The sequence below is a fragment of the Liolophura sinensis genome, chromosome 2 (assembly GCF_032854445.1).
Source record: "Liolophura sinensis isolate JHLJ2023 chromosome 2, CUHK_Ljap_v2, whole genome shotgun sequence".
In the NCBI taxonomy this organism is placed as follows: domain Eukaryota; kingdom Metazoa; phylum Mollusca; class Polyplacophora; order Chitonida; family Chitonidae; genus Liolophura; species Liolophura sinensis.
In genome coordinates this window covers 14,938,087-14,965,230 of record NC_088296.1, presented here as the reverse complement: position 1 = coordinate 14,965,230, position 27,144 = coordinate 14,938,087, and the positions used below count along the sequence as shown (strand labels likewise).

Here is a 27,144-nt window from a genome sequence, read left to right as displayed (position 1 = left end):
GACATTATCTCCACCTCTTTACAAGGATACAAGTGTGCGGACAATGTGTTCAGTCTGTTACAAGGATTCAAGTGTGTGGACATTGTGACCTGCCTGTTACAAGGATACAACTGTGTGGACTTTGTTTCCGGCCTGTTACAAGGATACACGTGTATAGACATTGTCTACCGCCCTTTACAAGGATACACATTGTGCCCGACCTGTTACAATGATTCAAATGTGTGGACATTGTGCCCGGCCTGTTACAAGGACAGAAGTATGTGGACATTGTTCTCGGCCTGTTTCAGTTATACAAGTGTGCGGATACTATGTCCGGCCTGCTACAAAGATACAAGTTTGTGGAGACCCCGGGATGAAACCCGGGTCGCGCTATACCAAAGACTGTATAGATGGCACTTCCTCCTGTCTCGCTTGGCGCTCAGCCCAAAGAGGTTAGACGAAAGGAAACATGATCGGTTGGCCTGGTGTTAGTATAATGTGACTGGGTGGGATGTCATGCCTGGTGTTCTTGGCATGATACTTCAGTGACGATAGCAATTTGACAGCACGGATTCTTCCTGCCACAAGAGGACACAATATATGTACGCACAGATATACGGATTCGTCGCTGCATATGAATGAAACATTGTTCAGTACAAAATAAAAAAGCCAGCATATATAAATTCATACATACTTTATGAATTCTACAGCCCTATGTAAACAGCTGGGGGAAAACACAACGGCTCGATGTATGGAAGAGGAAAGTTTTATTTTTATCTCACATTCAATGTCAAAATAGGAATAATAAGACAATATATATTTCAAACTAGGTACAAATTTCTCTTCCTTTGTGCATCTCTTGAAATTTTTGTTGGCGCAGGCGTAGATCGTCGGCTAGGTCGTATCTTCCGCTTCGCACTAAAGCTGTTGTCAGAGTGTCAATCTAAACGAAAGAAAGAATGAGAGATTTTTTTTTAAAGACATCTGAAAATAACACGGGCTTATTAACCACAACAGTAATTAATGCAATGCGCATCCTTCAGAAGAACACTACGTTTATTCTAAGACAAACAAATATGAATGCTTCACAAGATCGTGGAAAACTTTTACTTGCTCGGTCACCTTGTGGAAATGGCAACGTGCATCCTTTAAGGTCTCTATTAAAAATATGTTCTTCAACAAATTTTCAAAAGTAGTTGAATTTCCAAAATTTGTTCACTTTACAGAATACTAATTACCTTATTACTGGCTTTTGGGGCTCGCTTCAACCAGGTCATAATCATTTGGTATTTTGCGAAGTCTTCGGTCTGGTCTTGCGCCTGCGCGTTACGAATGATGGCTTGTATCCGGGAATGACAAATGTTTAGCTGATGTGCTAACTTGAACCATTCGTCTCCGAGGCTCTCTGCCAAGTAGCGTACAAGGTCTTCGTCAACTGGATCGCTCTTGTTTACGATCTTGAATTTAGCGGTCGCCGGAACGGGATTGGATCGTACGTGGTACTGCAGAGGAGAAAATGCGTAGATTTTGGCACTGACTGATTTATGTATCTCGTTGTTTCACATTAGTTTCACGTACATGTAAACCATAGGTCTTTGGCAATTTACTGAGTCATGTGACCTACAGATGTGTAAATAAAAACAACAAAATCGATTTGTTAGCTAACAGACCGCCTAATTAAACTTAAGTGTTTGTGACGTGTTTGAATATATCATGAGAGCCCCATTTCATTATTGCATTTGGTTAATCCCTAGTTGGTGTAATGTGGATCCTGACGATTTATCTTTTAGAACATTTTGATTCTTGCCTACATGTATTATTAATTAGTTTCGGCTCGGTTTCTTCTGCTCAACAGCATTCTTTAAGCTTTGTGGGTTAAATAATCTTTTGTGTGACGTTGAACTTGAATTGAGCAAAAGCCCCGCACTCTGCTTAACGGAGAATGCATTCTGAAAAGAGAGACAACCCACCTTGGGAATCTTCACCATGAGCTCTGTCAGTAACTCTCTTTGGTAGTGCACTGGTTCCGGTTCCAACGGAACCTCGTCTTCGTCAGGCCTCTGGTGGTATTTTGAACGAGAGTTGTGCTTTTTTCGTATTGGATGTTTCCGGTAAAACTGGACGAATCCTCGGAAAAGGGGAAAGTTCCTCTGGAGATAGCGATCGACTTCTGAAAGGGTGAACCTTATGCTGTCTGGCATGTTGGAATTGAACGGTATCTCCAGAGTGACGTCGCGACTGTGGTGGATATTGCCACGGAAACCGATCTCGATGATGTCCCCTTCGCACACAGTGACGTCAGGACTTCTATCAGGGCCTTCCTTGTATCCATCTTCCTCCAGCTGATTGACGGTTCGCTCCACGCGCGATGACGTCACAACCTCAGCGATGGCTTGAAAAGGGTCGTCACTTCTGGAATGCGAGAAACTAAACATGATTCATTTGAAAAAGTCATGAATTAAAATGAAATCAAATTTGCTAGTATTTTGCTGAAGTGATCATCTCTAATGACTTTTGCTTATCTCTTACTGCATAAATATATATCATCGAACGGCACATCAAATGTACATGTTTTATTGGTGGATAGTTTACGGCTTTGCATTTTTGTTTTATTTTGTTTTACTTGTTTCTTCTTCTTCTTTTTTTTGGTAGTTTGTGTAGGATTTATGGCTGCTTTGAACTATTGTTTCTTTTGGTTTTTCCAAACAAAGTCTCCTGTGCAGGTCCATAAAGAGACTGCTTCCATGGCAAAGGTTTTTTTCTAGTGCTGTGAAGAATGAATTACGAAGACACCAAGCTGAAATCAGAATTCTGCATTTTAGACACTACTTTTTGATTTGGTAATGACAATCTAGGACACCTATTACAGCTAAAATAATCATTCCTAAGATAAATCTCAGTTTTATGGCTTTAGGCTAACATCTTTAAAATTTAAAAAAAAAAAAATTTGGCATTAGACTACAGGCGGCCTTGTGACCGTGATGCCAGGCATGGAAAGGGTGTGACTGTTCTCTTACCGCTGTTTCAATATAACTTGGACTGTACGCATAGCCAGTGCTGCTTCCAGTGTAGTCACCATGTGCTGAGCCATTTCCTCGTCAACATTTGTCCTAGTCCTCAGGATGACAAATCTAGAAATGTCAAGACAGTAAAAGTACATGCAAAATAGGAAGTACGATTCCCTCTGAATATGACGGAACATTTTATTCAAAAATTGTCCAGGGACACGTTGCTTTATCAAAGAAGTAGCCGTGGAAATATTTATTTAATGACTTATTTATTTATATATATATATATATATATATATATATATATTTATTTATTTATTTATTTATTTATTTATTTATTTATTGCTGTATTACATTTGTACGACGGCGGCCACGATTATAGTGGGAAGGACACTGTGCACTATAGAGCGAGCACCCAGGTTTTTCCACCCGAGGATCCGAGGAATTAAAGCTGTTCAGTGAGACACAAAACAGGCATACCTTTCATAAAAGAATGATAAATCTGGTAACATGATTCAAACAAGGTTGGTCACTGGTGGCCGCTTGGTACTGAATTTGTTCAGGTAACTAGACTCAACCAGAAGCAATGTACGAGTTCGTGTCATAAGTACGAATCTATGCGCTTGCTCAGAACGAACCAGTACTTTTTTCCCTGCCAGCATGCCGTATACGGATGCATGTTTGGCACCAAAATGATGGAAACTGTCTAACCTTTGGGCAGGTATGAATTTTAATGGTAAACGTTTGAAAATCTCGCCCAGAAGACACAAGGAGACATGCTGTGATAGGGCTGTGAATGACGTGCTGTTGGCGCGGCTCTGCACTACTGCCAGCTGCCAGCATAGGCATGCCCAAATTTTGACGGTCAACCTGTCAAGATTTGTATGGCTTCTTTCTCACAAGCTGGACCAGGTATGCACCGAAGTTTACTGGCAACGGAATGTTTGGGCTGAGCTACAGCACTAATGCTGTCGCTCATGAAAAACTAATAGGGATCTGAGGCCTGAGAGCCAATATTTACCGCGGGCTGAATAAATCGAATCAAATGCTTCATTATCTCCCGCACCAGGACAACTCCGGTTAAATCTGAACTGACCAATTTACTCTTGGAGTAAATGGGTAATACATCTTCTCTGGGCATGCGCATTGCCATTGGACGATAAAGTTGCGGGAAGAAATGTGCAGGGAATAAAGGCAAATTTCTGGAGAGGCATTATTACCGTCTTTACTGATGATAAGTTTAATTTAACATGCCAGGCTTTTTTTTTTCACCTTTCCACTGGATGGTCCAACTGGAACTGTAAGACGTCCAGTTTAACATTCTGTATGTTTACGTCTGGAATATGGGCCCATCGGCCGCTGGGAAATTGATGGAATAGGTACAGGTTGTCATTCTCGTCATCTGTAAACAAAGGAAAATCTTTCCATTTATTTTTTTTTGTTTAAACGTAGTTTTCTTGGGTAGGAAAAAAGGTTAATTATTAATTTCATATGTTTTACCCCGTGCCACATATACGACGGCGGCAAACATTATTTGCAGGAGGAAACCCACAGTCATCCATATGTTGCTGACAGATCTTCCAACGTAAGGATGGAGAAGAGGATGCCTTGACTGAACATCCAGTGACCGCATATGCGAAAGGCTTCTAGGTCACACACACACACAAACCATAACACACACCCTATATGCAGCAGAAATAGATAACAGTGGCTATTTTTTGTTATTAAGTCGTACGATCTTTTGTTTTGTTCGTGTTCATTTACAAGCTTCGTGACAATTAAAAGACTGATCGAGTTAATTACAACATACATAGAATCTTCATAGAGACCGGCGCATGCTCGGTACGGGACCAAACTCACCGTCACTTCCGCCGTAAATTCCCATGTACCATCGCGTTTCCGTCCTGCGCACAGTCATTTCCTCTTCCTGCTCTTGCTGTTGTTGAGATTGCAGCTGCTTCTGTGGTTTGCGTTTCTTCTTGGGTTCTTCATCCTGCATGTCAAGAGGTACTGGATTGTTGCGAACTGGCTGAGTCATCTTAGCTTCTTTTGCCGCTCTCACGGCGGCTAGCTTCTTGGCTTTCGCGGGGTTAGGGGGACATGGCACCGTTATCTAAGCAAGAAAAAAGTCAATGATTAAAAGAAATTCAATGCACTTTTACTAAACTGAATGTAATTGAATCTAATTTATGCTTTAAATAAAAGTTATTTTTAAAGCCAAACGACCATAGCTGAGATTGAAAGCAGGATGTACGTTATACCGAGAAAAAAAATAACATAATTGAGTTATATGACAATAAACTTATCTGGCTTTGACAGCAAAGACCATAACTTCATTACGTAATTACAAACAGTATGTACGATATAGATGATATTTTCAAAGAGCAGAAGGAAACGTATGCAGTGTCTTGGTCATGTGGAAAACAAAAACGCAAACGGCTTACTCCTTATTATGTAAATTAAACATCGCAAAAAACAATTCTTCTAAGAATACGGAGATATTACTCACTGTAACGGTATTATTAAAAGTGGTTCTCTTCCATTTTGTGGTCACCAGAGGGCTACTGTTTAGCAGACCATTCATGGATTTGTCTCGATTCTTTAGGTCATTCAGAGAGTTTGAATCCACGGGTTGAACCTGTAAGTTACAAATACATTTGTAAAGGAACGTTGCCACACCCCCGCAAACCCTCAGTAGCTGCGACATTCGGCCAAAGTGTTGATGTCGTTTTGCACAAACATGCAGACGTTCTCGGGAAGCAGGTGTCCAGTGTTATGGAAAATAGAATGTCAGACATTCGTGCGATCTCATATTAAACGATGTTAGCAATTTAGACGCGCGTTCACCAAACTGAGAAACCGACAATTAAACCGGTGCATATATACTCCCAGGCAAAAAAAATATTAAATGTATGTGACTTTTTCAGATGCAAAATCACTGTACTTTTCCTATTATTTTGGATAAATTATTTAAATAAAGCAAAACCTTTCGAAGTGTTTTTTTAACATCCCCTAACTCAACGCATACCAGAAAGAAGTCACACACGGGTGTAATTCACATTTCTGAAAATAAAAACAAACTGACCCAAATGTGACCCATTTAGGTTGGTTTGCGTTCTCACCATCCTGAAGAATCACGTCTATTACCAGGAACCATTTCTACACAATTCTGAGAATCTATATCAGGTTCCTGGTTTATTGTTGTCAGTCTGACATTCCAGTGAGGTAGTACATAAGTCAGTTCTATTTATTTATTTATTTGATTGATGTTTTACGCCGTGCTCAAGAATATTTCACTTATACGACGGGGGCCAGCATTATTGTGAGTGGAAACCAGGCACAGCCCGGGGGAAACCCACGACCATCCGCAGGTTGCTGACAGACCTTCCCACTTACGGCCGGAGAGGAAGCCAACATGAGCTGGACTTGAACTCACAGCGACCGCATTGGTGAGAGGCTACTGGGACATTACGCTGCGCTAGAGCGCTAACCGACTGAGCCACGGAGGCGCCTACGTCAGCTCTAGGACACGCCTTCACTACCATTCAACCGAATCAATGTTGCAGGTGATGCTTAACCTAAAAGAGCAAAAATCCAACTGGATCTAAGTCGACATAATAACACCTCACCTGTAACATAAGCAACTCCTTGTTGTTGAACGACGACCTCGGTGTCATAAATGAAACCCTCTGATCAGCACTGAACGAAATCTTGGAGGTCTTTTTTGACAGAGTGACGTAATCCCGCTTAAATCTCGTCACCACGGCAACAGTGGTAAACTCCGAGATTTCTGCCTGGGCAAAGCGTTTCTCCTGGAACAAGAATTAGGACGCACTCCAGAGATTCATGTCGCCATTACCGGAACATTTTTAATTCACTGTACTCCCACGACATTTTCAGCATAAATCCCTGCCCAATAAAGGAGTCTGTTTCATTTAGTCAGAATCGTAATATGGCTGTATTCTCGCATTTAAGGTAACAGCCAATATCCAATCATTATATATTGTAAATATCTAATAGGCTCAAGTTGCCAGTTTTAAAGACATTATAACTGCACTACATCACATAAGAGCAGTATAAGATTCAACAAACATTAAAAGTTGAAACACTCTTGAACGTAGAAAAGTGATTCCTACCAGGCTATTCCTACCAGGCTACCTGTGTGACATATCACCGTCTTCAGTGACAATAGTTCTAAACGTTAAACGTTGTACGTCTAATCACAAAGTTGCACATTGTCCGATTTGCACATACGAATTCGTACAATTCTCAGAGTTTTAAAGACCAGCGTTACAGCTCGGTCATTCTTTTATTAATAGGGTTTAACGTTGCGCCAAAAAAGGTTTATGGGCGGAGGAAAAGGAGAAGAACCGCGATAAAATCACCGCTCTTCGCTATATACAAACCACAAGTTGTACTGTCGCAGAGAAACCAGCAAGATCTGGATTTGAACTGGGGTCGCCAAGGGAGCGAGACTACTTCTTCAGACCATCCAGCCGGGCAAAACCTGCACGTGCAATGCAGATGCCCTTGGGCTTCCCCCGGGTTCTGCCCAGTTTCCTCCCACCATAAACACTGGCCGCCGTCTCAAAAGTGAAATATTCTTGAATACGGCGTAAAACACCTAACAAATCAATACATATATAAATAAATAAATAAAATTAAAAAAATAGATAAATAAATAAATGTACCTTGTAATCATCAAATGAAACCTCTCTTGTCAGAACGTCCTTCCACTCTCCGTTCATCTCAATCTTTATCACAGGTTCTCGCGAATGCATAGATGACCTTGTCGCCACAAATGGAATGGCCACACAAATTGTGCTCTTTAGAGGGCAAAGAAAACAAAACACAGGAAATATTAAATCCGCATTTCGCATGACCTTGTACCTTATTTATCTATGTGTGAAATATCGCCTCGGTTGCTTTTACGAGATTTTGCGTTCTTGTCACTAAGTTTATTGTATCGTGTGTCGGAACACGTTTAGGCATACTGAAGTTATTATTTTCCGTAAATTCACACATTATTTAACACCTTAATAAAATATATCCTCCGAACGACTGATCAGTAATACTTTAAGTTACCACCTACATGATTTCAGATAATGTATTGACTTAAAAACAGGTAAAATATTCAGAGTATTTCCCGCAAATGCATCAATATTGGGTTTCATTTTCTAACTAAAATATGAGCACGTGTGGCAAATTAAAAATATTAGCACGTGTGAGATTACCTGTAAGCTATCCTCCGGGTCTCCCGGTTCCAAGGAGAGGATAGGGCTCACGAGCTCGTCGTTTTGCTCAAAGACGAAAGACGATTCCAATTGGTTGACGTAAACACACGTCACACGGCCAGGATCAAAATGGGCGGGATCTCCTCGTACGATGCAGCCAATAGCATCGCTTTCAGGTGAACCAGATATCTCGAGTCTAGGAATTGAAAAGGAATCACTTTGTTTCTATAAAAACTAAAAGCAAAATAATTCTGCCATTCGGTGAAGACTGAATGATTTGGATTTAACGTCGTACTTAATAATTTTAAAGTGCTGCCGCCGAAGACGACATACATAACACGTCCCACAATCACATCATACTTATACTGGACCAACGACTCCTGTTTCCATGCTCAATCCTCTCAGCGCTAAGCGCCCAGCGAGAGAGCAATTAGTACAATTATTTGACAAAGAGGTCAGTCTAATTACTTCTTAATAAAGCAAATCACGTTGACGCACCTTTTATGGTGTATACTTACACGTGTGTAGGCCAGTTATCCCATTCCTGACCACCCACAGGCGCAGCCACGGCTTCCCGGCGTTTCCATTCCTGTTCCTGCTTCTTCACTCGTTCTGCTTCCAATTTCTGCTCATGCTCCTTCCGTTTTCTTTCTTCTTCAATCCGCTTCTCTTCCTCGATTTTCCTCTCTGCCTCTTTCCGTTCGCGCCATTCTATTTCTGCTCGGGCTTGTTCGGCCTCCTCTGCGGCATTTTCTGCGGACTCCACTGCTTCAAGCGCCAAGGTCTCTGTTTCGGCAGCCATCTTTACGAGCCGTGCCAATTCCACGTTAGCGTGTGCGACTTCCGCGTTGATTTTAGCGAGTTTTGCGGCTAGCTCTTTTTGTTCAAGCGTTGGCTCTCTCTCTGTAACAGCATACATCCATTTGTCATTAAAAGGTGCAACTAAAGAATACATGCATACCAGAATCAGCAAAGATCATCTACTGAAGCGGCTACTTCACCAAGAGCAATACCTAAGCCATCTGCCCCGCAACCACGCTGTTGGAATACAATTGTTTGAATAATAAAATCAGTGTTTGTTATACAGGTATTAAAACTAAAGTACACAATGTGAAATAGTCGGTAAGGTCTTCGCACAAACTCAGAATCAAGAAAACTAGCCAAATATGTTCAATGCTAAATAAATACAAACGTGTTGTTAGGTTTGTAGCTCTTACATACATAAGCTAGAATCATACGCCAATACCTTTAACACGAGAGCATTACAGCGATTTGTGAAGACTATACCGAGAGTTTTTCCAAATAATCGATCACCGCAAATACAATCTTTTTTGTTTAACACTCCATTTAGTTCATAATTCGTAGTGAACTTCTTAGAGTTTATAACTTTTTTTTTTAAACTTTAGAATCTAATAACACCATAAACAGCACAGTTACGAGTGTGATATTTACCGTAAAGCAATCGTTTGAACTATTATGGATATATACAGGGAGTTTGATTTGAAATTTGGAATTTATGGAATGGAATTTTTGCCACAAACTTATCGTAGATCATCGTAGTTAATCTAACGGCATTTGCCCAATAACAACAGTTTGTTTTTGTCTTCAATTTCCTCAGTGGTAAACTTACCTTGTGAGCTTGGAACCAAAAGGTACCATACATTACTTGTCTGAAAAAAATACTTACTCGGATAGTGATAGAGGTTAATGTTGTCGTTGAAGTACTAGTACATCGTTAGTGGATATGTATTCTGTCTGCCTGTTTTTTGTGTCCTCGATCGGTTAGACCAAGAGTGGCACTGTCCTCGAGGCTTAAGGACATTCTTTGACAAGAATTGGAACAAAAATCGACTGACCTCGATTTAGTAATAATCCTATATGTTAAACACACTGCACATTGGTTTCATCGACTACAAAGACACAATGACGGTCTTATAAGCGAGAGGACACACACAGTGTGCCTATAGAACGCCAGATCAGATAGGGACACAAAACATTGTTTGACTCTCACTGGAATCCTTTGAGTTTGTGCACTGGCCTGTAAGTTCATAGACTGAAGGCAGCATTGCTGTTGAAATCAAAGGTCAGAATTCACTCTGACTTCTGAAACGTTCACGAAAGTGTCCAGCGCTAACCTCAAGAAACCCATCTAGCTCATCTATAAACATTTTTTTTGAATTCTATTATAGTAACATTGAAATTTAATTGTATTTATGAAAGCCGTCATCTAAGAAGAAAGCTTTGAGATGTCGTTCGTGTTTTTGTGACTTTTACCATGCCATGGCAGAAGTCAGCAGTGTAATTTGCTTAGAAGTAACGTCCAAAAAGCAGAATTGTAGAGTTTGACAAAAACTGAAAAGTATAGAAGTACAGCCACTTCTGACAAATCATTTTAACCACTGCAAGTGCCTACTCTAGTATTGCGAAGAATTTGATTTCCGCTTTATAGACCAAATTTATTTGTAAAGTTTACGAAGTGCAATTTCTACAATATTTTGGCTTACGCAACTTATTTTTCAATACTTTTTTTCAGTTTAATCCAGCCCCTAGCCAGTTTCTTCCAGCTAAATTTCGGAAAAACAGTTCAGGTCAAGAAGCAGTCTACCTTACAGGTTATTTGCGCTTGTTAATTTATGTGATTGGTCGTTAGCGAAAATTTGTCATTGATACCACGGAAGTCTGTTTTATGGGTAGAAGAACGCTGGAGAAAACGACGGCCCCTTCAGTAGATATACCTTCCGGATGATATAATAAAACAGTTACAGCATAGAGAGTAAAATGGTGACACGTACTGCCGGTGAAATCTGTTTATGAAAATGTGTGGTCCAAAATGTATCAGTTTATTTGATTTATTTGATTGGTGTTTTACGCCGTACTCAAGAATATTTTACTTATACGACGGCGGCCAGCATTGTGGTGAGAGGAAACTGGGCAGAACCCACGACCATCCGCAGGTTGGTGGCAGGCCTTGCAATCGGATTAGCAGGAGTAAAGTTCAAATTAATTAATTGGTGACAAACAATGATATCATATAAAATGACAAGTACTCTTTAGTTCTTTCAAATTAAAAAAAAAAAAACATGTAAAGGCATATTTGCCGGTATAACAAACAAATAGCTGCTTTTGAACTGTATATTTTCTTTGGTCTGGTAGCGAGAGCGTCTTCATATTGTTGTCATCGTGAAATCATATTTTATTTTCTATCAGCTTCACACGATGGCATCACCATTACACTGTTATCGCGAAAAACCAAGTCCCCATCTATAAAATTAATTTCATTATCAATCTAATTTCGTCACAGTGATGCGACGGCTAATCAATGTTAAGCGCCCGTGAAACGGGTGAAAGCTTAGCCAGCCGAAGGCCATGCTCTCAAGAACGCGGAATCAATCTTTGTTCTCTGTACGAAAGCGTGTCACGGCATGTCTCAGGTGTCGTTACCTCTCACACTCTCCCCCCAATTTGTGTCAGCTTTCAACCTTTATTTATCCCAGGCCAGTGTTACCGACTCGACCAGCAAACGAGGTCAGCCATGTCAAATATTTGCGAGGTCTCGTGCGTACGAGAGTTACCTTCACAACGGCCTTTTTGACAACTATTGACTAAGCTACAATACGAGAGAGCTGTCTACAAAGACCCGTGGTTCTGTATGTTTGTCTATGTAGCTACATGACTCTGTATATACATGAAGAGGAACATCGACTCTTTGACTTAATCAGTGTTTGCTCGCCAGTACAGCCATAAAGGCTCACAATGGCGGGCCACTTTGCGCAGGTTCTGTGGCAGCGATCTATGTCATGTTTACATTGAAAGATCTCAGCGTAGGGACCATTGCCCACTTGTGAGGACTGATTGACCATTACCTTCATGTACCAGCATTGTGCCTCACGAGTATTTAATGTCATTTCTTTGTTTATTCAATTATTTGATTGGGCCCTGTCCAAGTTCCTCTCACCATAATGCTGGCCGCCGTCGTATAAATAAAATATTCGTGAGAACGACGTAAAACATTAATCAAATAAATAAACAAATAAATGTTTTATAGGCCATTTCTGCCATTCTCAAGAATACATTTTTTTTAGTTATACCATAATGGTCAGGGTTGTGAACGAAGGAAACCTGTTCGATCGAAGAAAACCATACACCTTTAAACTTACTAGACTTTTTGTATAAGACGCTCTGAGGAAGATTTTACTGGGTAAAAGTAGGATTGTATTTAATTTTGTCCTGCGACTCCCTGGACTGAGAAAAATATCTGACACAAATAAGTAATTGCGACGCAGTGACAAAAAATCTTCTCCAAAATTACCCATGGTCATATTTTAGCTTACGTAAATTAAAGGAGTAATTCGTCACAGATGTAAACTAAAAGTGAGTCATTTGACTCAACAGTTAGTCGAATTACATACTTAATCGAGTGTTGAACTTCTCGCTAAACGTTATGTTCATTCGGTTTTTTTTTCATGGCATGCATTTACTCATGTGTAGGTCAGGTCTCCCAATCTTGTTTAATATAGTCGACAGTATCGTCGTCAGTCCGAATGGTAGCAGAGAGTAAAGATGGTTTTATTTCCTTGGAATTGTGGTTGTAGTTCTGGTTGTATAGTTGTGGTTGTAGTTCTGGTTGTATAGTTGTGGTTGTAGTTCTGGTTGTATAGTTGTGGTTGTTGCGTACATGGGCCATACGAAGAACAACATGTTTTTGAGTTCTCTTTCCGCTGAGCATAACCTTCTGATAAGAGCGATATATACCTGATGATATATCATTCGATTGACCTGCCATTTAAATGCTTTACCTAACAGCTCACTATCTTATTCAAATTGTTAAAATAAAAACATAGATAACCCCCATAAAATTGTGGTAGTAAAACAGTAAAACGACTTTCTTTAATACTGGACACTCTCCGGAAAGCAGCTGGCCATAAATCAAACCGTGTTGCTTTGCTACTTGCACGTGAATGATCTCGATGAGCTATTGTTATAGTTTAACATGACATCTATTACGTTTGAACAAATTTATTAGCCATGCTGTCATGTGGGAATATTGGTCTACTCAGACGCCGGCCTAGTTTATGGATGGAGGTACAAGGGCATGTCGTTCGGTAGGGCCCACAGTCTATAATAAGGGCTATTCACACCGTTCAAAATAAGTGCTTAATTTATTACGTTGATTTGTTTGACTGTTTGATTCACGTAATACTAATGGAAAAAAAATGAATAAAGCAAGCTTTAAAGCTCCTAAACTACAATGACAGAGGACAGAATCTTGCCCGTGCTCTTTCCATTTACGCCCTAAATTGAATTAAAATTAATTAAATGAACAAATAAACAGCTGGGTCACGTGTTACGGCTAACATTTGGGGTCTATGATGTGACAATATTAATGAGGTGAAGGTAACAGTAGAAGAAAAATGCAACCTACTTGTGAATGTAATGACCAGGTGATGAGAACTGTGTACGAATATTACCCAGGGCAACAAGTCCATGAACGATGACTGTCCATGAATGATGACTGTCCATAAATGATGACGTCCATAAATGATGCCTGTCCATAAATGATGATGTCCATGAATGATGACTGTCCATAAATGATGGTGTCCATGAACGATGACTGCCCATAAATGATGACTGTCCATAAATGATGACCGTCCATGAATGATGACTGTCCATAAATGATGACCGTCCATGAATGATGACTGCCCATAAATGATGACCGTCCATGAATGATGACTGTTCATAAATAATGACCGTCCATGAATGATAACTGTCCATGTCGCCTTACACGTGTAAGTGGTCAATTCACAAACGGGTGAATTTTTCATACCTGAACGATAACTTTGTATGTTCAAAAATGTTTGACCTAATGAAAAGATTAAAAACTCTTACCTTTTCTGACTTCAAAGGCTCTGATCTGCACACTGTTGTGGATGTTTTCTCGAACTTCTTGCATCCGGTCTCTCAGAGTCTCAAGTTGCTGTTGCGCCGCCAGAGTATGCTTTTTGTAATGGTCGATAGCATCGTTTACTTCGGTTATCAGAGATATGAGCTCGTCCACTGGATAATTGTCATCAATTCGCGTGAACTTGTCTTCCAAGAACTTTGCAGACAACTCCCCCATCCTTTCCGTGAATTCCCGAATATCGAATTTCTTCTTTTTCTCAACAACTTCCTTCTGTACTGCCTCATCTGGACTATCAGAGCCCTTCTGCATCTCTTGGTTTTCGTTTACAAGGGATGTGCCGTCATTTTTAAATGCCTCTTCTTCGTCGACACCTTCTGCTTTTGGCTCTTGAGTAGATTTCCCATTTTCTTCGGAGCTGTTTTCTTGACTCACTGCCGCGATCGCCAAACTCGACTGGGTTGGTTCCCTCTTCACTCCAGTTTCGGTGGGCTCTTCCTCTTTTCTGTCCGCGACATTCTCCTTTTCCTTGCCCGGATCTGTTTGTCTTGAAGCAGAACTGGTCTCTCTGGACAAGTTCCCTTTACTTGAAACTTTTCCCGGTCTTTTAGTATTGTTTGTTGACTTTTTTGTTCCCGATTTCCCGCCAGACTGACTCCTAATTTTACCAGTTTTCGGTGTTGAGGATTTGGACGCGATTTTCGTCTGGCTTGAACTCCCTTCCTTTAAACTAACTTTCTGTGTGGTTTCAGAAAGTCTATTAACTCCCGCCCCTGTCCGAGTATCAGTCTCAACTTTGGTGTCCGATCTCGATTTGCTCGTTTGAACGGTGTTCGATCTCGATTTGCTTGGTTGAACGGTGTCCGATGTCGATTTGCTGGATAGAACTGTGTTGGAACTAACCTCCGATCTCTCTGCCATGGTTATATGTAATAGCACAGCCTAACAATTCCAATGTTAACAACTACTAACTGCAAAACGTCGCTTGATCCTTTAAGTGGCTGTGTCTACCACTTATCACACCCCCACGATATGCCCAACGCTTGGTGAGTTCTTAACATACGTTAGGGTTCGATGGGCGGACCTCTGCAAGTAAAATAAAAAGAAATAAAGTGAGATTCATATACTGTCTCAAACTGCATATATTACTCTATACTCGTGAAATGTCTCAAATCGCAAGTATCACTCTACACTCGTGAAATGTCTCAAATCGCATGTATCACACTACAGCCGTGGACTGTTTCAAATTGTATGTGTCGCCCTACTCTCGTGAACTGTTTTAAATCGCATATATCAATCTACACTCATAAACTGTTTCAAATCGCATATATTGCCTGCTCTACACCCCTTAACTGTCTCAAATGACATGTGTCACTGTACACCGCTTAACTGTCTTAAATGACATGAATCACTCTACACTCGTGAACTGTTTCAAAGTGTATATATTGGCCTTAACAAGTGCACTGTTTCAAAGTGTATATATTGCCTTTAACAAGGGAACTGTTTCAAAGTGTATATATTGCCTTTAACAAGTGAACTGATTCAAAGTGGATATATGGCCTTTAACAAGTGAACTGTTTCAAAGTGTATATATTGCTCTTAACACGTGAACTGTTACAAAGTGTATGAATTGCCTTTAACACGCGAACTGTTTCAAATCGCGAACATCCTGCCGAACTCCTTAACTGTTTCAAATCATGTACATCGTGCTGCACCACCGAGCTATTTCAAATCGCGAACATCCTGCCAAACCCCTTAACTGTTCATTCGCATACATCTCCACAGGCACATGTTACGGCTGATGCTGTAAATAACTCTTAATCGACAACACTATTGACAATTATTTTTGTCTCAGCATGTTTGAATTAATAAAAATAGTTATACAAGAAACCAACATTTAAAATTTAGTAATACGGTTGTGTTAGATTTACGACACGCTATTTGGTAATACAAGCAGAAACGCATACAAGGAACAACACATCTTGTAAATGGTTAAACCTTTACCTTAACGTCCCAGTATTCGCATCACATCTCTGATAATCACACTCCTCCCACCAGTGACTGCGCTTCAATATGAACTTTCCAAACAGCCATTTGTACGGTAAGTCCGTATTGCTGGTCATTCAAAGCTTTGTGTGCTGAACAAACGCTGTCATAAACGGGTCGTGCAGCCAAGACAATTTTCGGCTCTTAAAGAGTCAATGGCAACTGTTTGAACCACGGCAGTAAAACTGACAGCGTGAATGTTTACTCAGAGAACAGGGTTTATACCACTGGACATTCGATATAATTGGAAAATGACATGGATAGGTATTACAGAAGAGGGTCACCACGGGGCGAACCAGCTGGTAGACTGTTCTGGCAGTCTGACGCCTTAAAATCTCAACAATGATTGGTAAAACGCGGTATCGTTTTTTCCTGAAATCTTATGGACAGAGGTGTCTAAGTTGAGATAACCGCTGTTCTCATAAAATGTAAGAGTGGTACGTTGACAGGTTGTTTAGAAAGCGTTAATGCAAATACAGGATTGAACGAGAGACTACAGCTGAGGCCCGTATTTCGTTTACATGGGAAACGTTTTCTGTAATAGCGTGTCTTAAATGTGTTTTCTAATGCACGCTATACACCAAGAGACCGCGCGTTGTATCAAATAGTAAGTACGGAACCTTGTAACAAAGTAATACGAAGTCATCTTACCATAGTGAGTTGTTAAATGGGCTACATCTGTACAGGATTTCCCGGTCGTCACTAAGCTGTCGTACGTCTTTCTATGCGTAGCTACTTTGTCTAACATGAAACTGCAGTAACAATGACGTTACGTCATAAAGGGCGTCGTTGAGTTTCGTTCTTTTCCGCCACAAAGTTAAATGTCCTCTATGACGTCATAATAATACGTTGACCAACGCGACGTTTCAATGGCGCTTAGACACGCATGAGCGACAGAGAAGCCAATTATTGAGACGTCACAGTTGCAGCGTCAAAAAGGGAATAGAAAACGTTAACGTCATAAAGACGGTCGGCTATACCGCAACGTCATTAATTGATGTCACTCTTCCAATTCGCTCCACCTTTGTGGATAGCGGAAAAGTGGTTGAAGCAACCTCAGAACCAATTTTCATTGATGGTTTAGCATGCCAGCGCGGTGGAATGACACAGGAACTTTGTACAAATGCGGTCACTGTGAGTTTAATCCAGCTCACGCTGTCTTCCTCTCCGGCCGTACGTTGGAAAGTCTGCCAGGCAGATGGTCGCGCGTTTCCCTCTAACTCTGTCTGGTTTCCTCCCTTCATGACGTGGCTGATGTCATATCAGCAAAATATTCTTGAGTGCGGAATAAAACACCCATCAAATAAATAGATAGATAAACAAATCCGCGTTCACACGAATGCATGTTGGCACAAAAATACATGCGAAGAACATCATCTGAAGCTGAATCTGAACACGCGACCTCAGTAGATACGGCCATGTGGCCCACAGCAACGCTGTTTTAATTTGACAGGCACGTGACCAATGAATAGCGACGCGGTTGACATAGAACATAGTTATGTTTAAAAAAACTTTAAAACATCAGTGTTGGCATGAATGACAAGCTAGGGTACATATATTAAAGCCTTTCCGTGATAGAGGTGAAGAAATGAACGCTGTAGGGGGCTTTTATAATAAACTGACTCGAACCCATGTAAATTGCGAGTCATTCCCGTAAGACACTGCACTTTACAGCCTCACTAGTTCAATGGCTGTCATTTATTTAAGGATCTCATTCTAAGATATATGAAATTCGGTGTCAAATTTTGACCCAAGCTGTATACATTAAAATCCTATTGAACCCACATGTACAAGGGCTTTGCTCGACCGTCGTGTCTTTGGGACCGAAAAGTAAATATAAGGTTGTTAAGGGTTAGCCGAATATGTTAATTATTGCGGAGAGCTTTTGACAGGCTGTGTGTATTTGATTGAAGTATTTGTACCGGAATATTTGTACCGAATTGTGCGTCACCCGGCACAGATAAGGTTATATATATATATATTTATATATATAGGTTATGGGTTAGCTTATGTATATATATATATATATATATATATATGTGTGTGTGTGTGTGTGTGTGTGTGTGTGTGTGTGTGTTAGCTGTTACAATTTCCACATCCAACCTTTTGATTGACCAGATGGCTCGCTACCATCACGAGGGTGTACATCAATAACCCCTGCATGCCTGATTGATTGATTGATTGATCGATTGATCGTGCTCAGGAATATTTATGTATTTTCTAAAATTTAATTCAATTAGTATATTTTATTGTTTTCATTTTTGTGGTGTGCATATTAAAGGTCTAATATATCATAAATATGTCATGCTAAGAAATAGATGTTAATTGCTTGGCTGACACATTTTAATAGTCTCCCTCCACCACAATACTGGCCGCCGTCGTACAGGTGAAATATTCTCCAGTACGGCGTAAAACACCAGTTAAACAAATAAATCATATTTTAATAAATTCAGACATTGTAAAGCTGTGGAGAAAGAAGACAAATATAGTAGTATTTTTCCATAGCATTATGTGATATTAACCAATATCGTCACCATTCTCAATGCGCCGTTTAATACATGCATCGCAATATAAATGAATCGCATTACAAACGCACTGCATTGCAAACGAGACGTTGTTGTAAACGCATCTCGTTATCAGCTAATGTCAATGCATCGCCCGTCTGCAAATGTGCAGTTATATTGCACTCTTCTACTCGATAGACGTCTCACTAAACTTGGTCTCATCGATAAAATGCCAGTCTGAATTGAGTTAAACATATGCTAGAAAATAAATTCAGATAATATGTGCAATACAAATAGTACGGGCGATATTATGTAAAGCAAAACAGGTCGGTTACAAAAATGTTGAGCGATGCATTTACTGTTTAGTGGGCTGCGTTGAAGCGTCGTTGCAATCGATTTCATGTCACGCTAGAGGAAGCATGCGCGTGGCGCCTTGGCAACAGGTTCATTCGGCATGATGGATGGCAAAGTTTTTGCGTCAGAAACATGAGTTTTCAATCCCTGCCATTCGCCATTCAATAATAAATCAGTAATTAGAGCGTCGTTTGATTTTGCGAGGTTACCGCGACACTGCATCATAACAAAGCCAGTCACGATACAGCCGAGAAAGTAGACCTCCGTTATGATCAGATGCGTTTCACTCTCTGACATTCAACGCCGGGCCTGTGTTGGCCGAGAGAGAAATGGCTTATATGTGTACAGCAGAATGCAACAGATCTTGACAACATTTTGGATATGGCTCCCACTGAGGTCCTGCGTCCACTTCAGGTGTGGTAGATCCAGAGTCAATCTTGGGTCGTATCAGGCCTAAGACCTTAAAAGAGGAAGCTTTGCGTTCAACATTAAGGGGATAGTGTAAAGGCTGGTTGACCCGCATTAGTATAATATTTCGGGTGGGGCACCTTACTTGCCTTACGTCAGTCGTAAGCCTCGGTAAAGAGCGGCGGAAATCCGTCTTGCAACAAGGAGGCACATTACATGCGCTGTAAGGACTCCTTCGTCGTTATAAGACAAAATATGAAAAAAAAAAAAATGTTAAAGAGCTACTTGAATGTGAAGACATATATGTCCTAAAGGCAAGGTTAAATGATAAGCATCGAGACAGACCGCATTGCTTTCTTAAACTGTAGAAAAAAATGCATTTTTTGTATTAAAGCTGTTGTTATTAGTTGGGGGAATAATACGGAAACGAAAGTTTTCTGCGGTTTCCAATTTTGCCTGGCGTGACGTCATGCAGGAGCACTTGGCGTCACCAATCGCTGACGTATAGCAACCAATGACGTCGTACATTCAAACGCCGATGACCAGTATAAAATTCCAGTATAAATACCCTACTCGAGGTCCCATCAGCTTGATTCATCATTTTCATGTCGCATCAGGGAAATTTTTCGGAACCTGCCGAGGACTTTGTATTTGAGGATTCTTCACTTATAAGAGGTCATAAAGCGTTATCCAGAGTAAATTGTTTCGAACTGTGGTGCTAGTCATATTCCATACGGTATAATTCATATCAGTTTCACTTGTCCTCCCTTGGAAGTGAAGTAGCACTACAAATACGACGTTAAACCCCAAGCAGTCACTCACTCACTCCATTGAGGTGACTTCTTATGTACCTTGTGATGTGTGATCTCTCCGCCCGAGCCTCCTGTTATGCTAGCTGCCGCCACAAGATACAAACTACTAGCTGTAAACGGGAAACTCGATTAAATGAAGTGAAAAAAAAAAGCGAGTTCGAATTCAGCAGTGTACATTTAGTGTTATACAAGTAGTTCAAACCATTAACTCTTGAACAGGGAAGTCAAGAGTTCGAATCTCGCTGCGTCCTTATCCGTATCGTTTTTTTTTTAGTTTTTTTTTTTTACACAAACGTCAGATAAAATAGAAAATCAATTATTATCAGTATGTAATGTAAGAAAGTGTACATATATAAGACATATATTTCTGATATTGACCCATAAGCTTTGAATAATGAATGACAACGTTCTACTGGGCGGGTAATAATTGAGATATCGAGTCGATTGTGTAAAGCCTTTCACAAAATTACACACGCAACGTCCACGCAAGCAACCGGCCCGGATAGCACAGTTGGTAGAGCGTCCGCTTCGGGACCGGTAGATCCAGGATCAATCCTTGGTCGAGTCACACCTAAGACTTTAAAAGAGGAAGTTGTAACTTCCTCGCTTGGCGTTCAGCATGAAGGGGATAGTGCAACGACTGGTTGACCCGTATCAGTATAATGGCTCGGGCGGGGCGGCTTACTTGCCTTCGGTAAGTCGTCTCAGTGATGCAGCACTAAATAAAAGAGCGGTGGAAATCCGTCCTGCAACAAGGAGGCACATTACACGTGCATGCACCCTAATGATTCCTTCGTCGTCATATGACTGAAAAATTGTTGAGTACGACGTTAAACCCCAAGCACTCACTCACTCACTCCACGCAAGCAACCAGAATATATTTAGTGCCACATGGGGCGTCACCATGGCTGATAATGGCATAACTAAATCTGAAAGTTACGATTGTTCACAGCAGGCTCTTCGCTTTGTTAAACATGTTCGTTCACAAACACACCAGTAAGCTCTAAATATATGAGTATGTCCCCTCGGGCTTTCACCACAACGCTGGCCTCGTCGTATAAGCGAAATATTATTGAGTACGTCGTATAACATCAATCAAGCGAATAAACATGAGCATGGCGTCACGTGTTAATACAAATAAATAAATAAGCATTATCTTAAGTCGCCTTGTCATGTTGAGATATTTGTTGGCATCGTGCCAAATATAACGGTAATGAAATGTGCGTGTTATTTTTGAGTGCAGGTTAACAGAACAAGAAGTTGTGAGTATATTTATCCTTCAACATATGGAAAGAATAATGTTTATTTTATAGAAGACAGAGATTTACTTGAGCCTCTAATTCTAAGGTATCTTAAAAATCTGCACTTGACGTGTTGGTAATTTGTTATCCTGAAAAAAGTGTTAGTAAAATGTCATATATTGCATTAGGACAACACCTTACCTTCCAGTCATATTATCTCTATCCTGCTGCTGTTAGTGAGGTTATAGCCTATGTCGGTTTAACGGTTGACTTAAGCATACCTTACCAAGCCATGAGTGCCGGCTAGACTTCGTCCGGTGATCAAAGTTATCATGCAGTTACCTGAGCACAGGTGTGTCTTTTTGTTGTTTACAGGTATCACAGTCAGCCAGGTAAAAGCGTTGACACGGACACAATCGCTATTTTTGACATCCTTCTAGGGCACTTGGCTACGCACTGTTTATATCAGTTTACGTCCAAATGTCGTTACTGTCCCTTTCTATTGACTACACTATCAGTCCGGGTTTTATTGCCACGTATACATTTACAACGCACGTGAGCATTGATTCGCTGCGGCATGGATTGAGGTCACATCTGATTTATGTCTTTGCTAAATACACGAGCCAATTTTCTAACCCGAGAGATACTAGCTAAAGGGTTCATTCAAACGGTATATGAAATGGCTCCAACGTCTTTTGAAAATCAAAGGCTTCAACAGTCTTGAACATCAAATACACACAAATCAAACACTTTAAAGGATTGAGGTCAGATACATATTGATTTATATATTGGATGTTGTTTACACCGTGTATCCAAGAATGATTTACTATATTATCTATAATCTCTAATCAAGTGCAATTTTCAGTTTTTATCCCAAAATACCTCAAAGTATTGCTGTTCAGCAAATATCAGATTTTTACCTGCGCTATTTATGGCTTTGTACTGATTGTAAAATTTTTTAAAAAAGCAGTTATACTGCAATTGGCTATATCAATGTTAGGGAATTAACACCTTCATAGACGCCGCAGTGGAAGGTACAATTAATTATTTGGGTTATTTTAAAACAACACCAAACCATTCACTTCAATTTTGGCTGATCGATTTTGTGCCAAACTTTCCGGTAGAGCCAGCTTCCTCTCCGGCCGCACATGGATGGTCTTCTACTAATCTCCGGATGGTTGTGTGTTTCCCCCTTCCTACCCCCCTCCCCACTCCCCCCGGAGCTCTGCCCATGTCCGTCTGGCATGATGCTCACGGCTGTCGTGGAAGTGAAATGTTCTTGAGTACTGCATAAAACTACAATCCCATACATAAATAAATCAAATGCATTTATTTCAGCTGTGGTTCTCACAGTGAAAAATAGTATTTGTCGTGCTAGCCATATCCATTTTGCCTTTTGAACTTGCCTTACAAATTTATTGAGAAAAGTCAATATGCTCGCAACATGATGAAGGGAACGTCACGATTCCAAGAGCACATAAATCATTTGGCTGGCAAATGCAATTTGCATCGAGTTAGCTCCCCTTGATCAAGTCACTGTGTGGGCCAGACTCGATGTTGTGTATGTCAATGTTCCTGAAAACTGTTTGGCAAGGAAAAATATGTATCAAACGTGAAATTTCGTTAGCCTGCACATCGCCGATCACATATAAGCTATGGCCCTCCTAAATAAATAGCGGCTGATCTGTGTGACGTCATAATTGCTGACGTTTTGTGACATTGCAAACCCTGTGGTGTGATCTCATGTTGTAAAACGGTATCGTGACGTCATGACATGACGCCAAAACAGACCTGGGCAAAAACTGTTATGTCAAATTACCCTTCAATTCCTTTTTATTACATACAACGCACTCTTTGGTTCTGTGCCTAGTGTACATTATCTTCGTCGTTAGATACCCCCCCCCCCCCCCCCCATCACGAAACAGAAGCCTTTGACTCCTGGACGAGTCTATTCTAGTTCTATGGGTGGATAGAGGTTGTTGTTTACATTGAATAAAGCAGACGACAAATATAAACAAAGAAGCAAAATGGCTATTTTTTCTGTCGGAGCCAACGTTTATTTTAAAGAAGAAAAGTATCAAGTTACAGATGTTTTTAAGCCCATAGTGACGTTTGAATCCTACACAATAACAGATAATAATAGTTTCACGAAGAGGGTTTTATTTTTTTTTACATACGGATCTGATAATTCTTCCTGCGAATCTTTCTTTCAGCGGCCTCCACTAAACTTCCCAGTTGACCACAAACCATGGTATGGTAATCAACCATGATGTCTGATATTTCCCGTGATGCAAAACTTAGCCTCCGGTACACGAATCACTGTGTCCGGGCTACGCCAGCCACAGTTCTTGCTGATGCCGGGGTTTATGTGTTGGGCGTTATGTCTGTGACAGGCCACTGCAAGGAATCCAGTGTACGGAGTTATGTCACCAAACCGTCCGTTTCAAAACGCCGTGAAATCAGCAATATCCTGCATGCTTCAAGTGTGTTATCAGAAAATGCAGAAAGTGAAAATACCGTTCAGTGAAAATACTCCCATGTCAGTCATGCCACTCTCAGTGCAAATGCTCGACGCTGTGGACGGTAATGTTACACGTAACAGTGGCAATACCATCCAAATGGCAAAATCCCTGTTTTCAGTCACGCCGCCATGTCTCGGAGGGTTGTTCAACAATGCAACAATAAATAACGCCACAGTTCACATCAACTTCACATCCTCGGGATAGTGGATTGGCTGCAGATCGTCATTTTCAACTCCCAATCCTTGTTGGATGTTTATCTGTGTTAAACTGATTTTTTTTCACAATGTTCAGTCCGTTTTCTGTCCGCAAACGCTATTTTCTGACTGCCGCCAATATATTGCCCTTGACCCTGATCTTCAAATTTGGTACATCATGTGACCTTTGTGCATAAATGTGACGCGTAACAAGTTTACGTAACAAGTCTGGTATGGCGCACTGAGTGAAACAAGTTCACGTGGCTGCTTTAATGTAAATATGACTTTGTACGGGTTGCGTCATTACAAATTTATATTCTGATAGCCATCCATTGTATTTCACAATACTATAAAAGCTCATGATACCTTGAACATATAAATTATAATATATTTATTTGCTTACTTATAATAAGCATAAACACATATTTATGATGCTGTTATTGTTTTCTTATTTATCAACATATGTTACCAAGTGTTTATGAATTTGATACAGAATATAACACGACTGCAAAGCATTTACATTAGCAAACCAAATAAAATTCAGTAATAAACTATTGTGTGTTTCAATTCTTTATATCAATTTCGTACGTAATTCATACTTTAATGACTTTTAAACTGTTAAACTCCCTACTTTTGTTATCGTTTTGCTGATGCCAGAGGTTTCCAGCTCCTTCAGCGCTGTCACACGGAGTTCGGGAAAACTTTTGACCTGCCCGAACTGTCGCTGCCAGCAACGAGCGACCTTCCCGGCTCACTGTCTGTGTGGTCGCTGTTTGACACCGTGGCCGTCTCACTGAAGCCTACCCTGATAACAGCGTCCTAACTGAAGGCAGTACAGTATGAAAGCAACCCTGCACATGCTTTATTTTATCGTTCTATATTTTATAGTCGGCATTCTTTTCGAGAAACAAACGTATTCTTTTTATTATTCTATCCTAGTCGTAAAGCACGTCCGTAATATTTAGCATCGGATTTTAACACCCCCTGTAAAACGCATCATGGTTTCGTCCAGAATTAGGTCACGCCCCTTTAGATCGTTCGGTTGGACGAAAACAACGTGGCAGGGAAAATGGGGGCGTTTTTAGCTGTTAATCTATAACACAATGTCGTTTTTGTTATAATTGCGAAAACATTTTGCTGCTACCAAGGTAATAGAATGGAAATAATGTTCGCGTCAGGGCAGTCTACCCTGACGCGAACTTTATTAATTAAGCATATGCATGGCGTGGAAATGACACAGAGGGATTTACTGAAATTACGATTAAACTTCATATGCATATATGTATGAAGGAAGCTACAGATGCATGTCATTAATATCTGCCTATATGTTTCAATTATATGGCGTTTATGTAATGATTAATTGATGGACAGTATATTATTCCATTTATATATTTAAATATCTTTAAGCCTTTGTTCTTATGCTTATTTTCGTTTATATTACATGTATTAACCGTCGGAAAATAGCCGCGGTATTATAAACTAGTGTCTCCAGGTGGGCTCCGGACCAGCTCAGACGTTTGCGCTAGGGAATAAGACGTAAACTAAGCCGGCTAGACTTTAGTTTGTGGGGTAACCTTCAGTTTGAGAAATGCATTTGGCAGGTGCGAGCGTGATGCAGCACGGTGTCAAACAGCCCCAGATGCGAGAGTGGTGCAGCACGGTGTAAAATAGCCCCAGATGTGAGGGTGATACAGTAGGGTAAGCAACTTCTCTAACAAAAATCGACGTCAACGACATGTTCTTACAAATTAACTAACCTGTACTTAGGTTGACCTAACCATAAAGTAGTAAATTGCAAGAACACAAATTGACAAAATATGATATTTTCAGGGTATACCCAACTGCGACAGCCATCTCGATCAGTTTGTCTTAGTCACATGATCGAACGAGGTCGCTCAAAATATCATTCAAGGGAACCGTACATGTGTCTGCTTTTTTTATGATGGTAAAGGTCCTGACCGCAAAGTCACTCTAGTTATAGCCGCATGACGAATGTGATAATTTTTCATGAGGAGATGTGGTTGCCAGGGAACTTTCTTGATTGGACGAGTCTCACAACATGCAGCACACTTAATTATCAAGACTACATCGTTGACGTTGATTCCTATTAGGAAAGTTTTAACGCGTGTGTTTTAACAGCGGTAAGTGTTCTTTACCGTAAAACTGACATCATTGGGGTCGTTTCACATAGTAATGGCGTTGCTCAAAATGCGAAATAACCCACCCGACTAATTTAAGACGGTCTTTTCTTAATCGCAAATTTTGATAGCTTAAATTGGTTAAGTGAACCGCCTTTTCTTTGTGTAAACGTAAATGGGCAATTGCCGACTCACAAAGACATCGTAGATGTACGATAATGGCATGTTGTGGTATGATACTCATGGTAACTGTGACATATTACATATTGTACGATAAATGTACGGTTAACAAATTTTGTACGCCACTTTGTGAAACTGGGCCCAGATGCGTATTCATTCCCAATGTGACATAGGTAGTCGGTATGTGCCGGTACCGGTAGGTTAATTGGCAACACATCTGTAAGGTGTGTGCTGTATGCACAGGAATCCTGTGAAGGTTGCCTCATTTTACCTGTAATACCCTACGATAAGTCACCGGGTTCGTTTAGTTAATCTGTTCGTCACACTTTTGCTTGAGGATATTTATTTTTGGACAGGGGGTGAATGACTCAACAAATCGTCTACAATAAATATCGTGCTGAAATTTGAATGTCCGTTAATGCCATCTAGGCACTTCTACCGCACCAAGAGACAGTGCAAATAAGATCTTCCAATTTCAAACAAGGTCAATAATATTTATGTGGGTTACGAACAAATGACCTGTGTTGAAATACCAAGGTTAACATGGTGGTACATAGACCATGTAGCCTTGTTTATTAAAATTGTCGGACATGCGCAGTTAAAATGTGCAGCTGACTTATTGTCT

The 27,144-nt window shown here is 40.5% G+C and overlaps 1 protein-coding gene across 4 annotated transcripts; it reads right to left on the bottom strand.

Annotated features, from left to right (window-relative positions):
• Positions 1 to 736: 736 nt before the first annotated feature.
• LOC135462940 (death domain-containing protein 1-like) lies at positions 737 to 21,875 on the bottom strand. 4 transcript variants are annotated; one of them, XM_064740259.1, is made up of 13 exons: positions 21,828 to 21,875; positions 14,108 to 15,206; positions 8,740 to 9,124; positions 8,222 to 8,417; positions 7,679 to 7,813; positions 6,617 to 6,799; positions 5,497 to 5,625; positions 4,848 to 5,100; positions 4,260 to 4,389; positions 2,997 to 3,110; positions 1,950 to 2,391; positions 1,218 to 1,481; positions 737 to 922 (listed from the first exon to the last, which is right to left on the bottom strand). In XM_064740259.1, the coding sequence occupies exons 2-13, from the start codon at positions 15,039 to 15,041 to the stop codon at positions 806 to 808; spliced, it is 3,282 nt and encodes a 1,093-aa protein (XP_064596329.1). In that variant the 5' UTR covers positions 15,042 to 15,206; positions 21,828 to 21,875; the 3' UTR covers positions 737 to 805. The 4 variants fall into 4 exon arrangements, with proteins under 4 accessions (XP_064596329.1, XP_064596326.1, XP_064596328.1 ...); XM_064740256.1 differs by having other exon boundaries at positions 21,772 to 21,850; XM_064740258.1 differs by lacking the exon at positions 21,828 to 21,875 and adding an exon at positions 21,767 to 21,794.
• Positions 21,876 to 27,144: the final 5,269 nt, after the last annotated feature.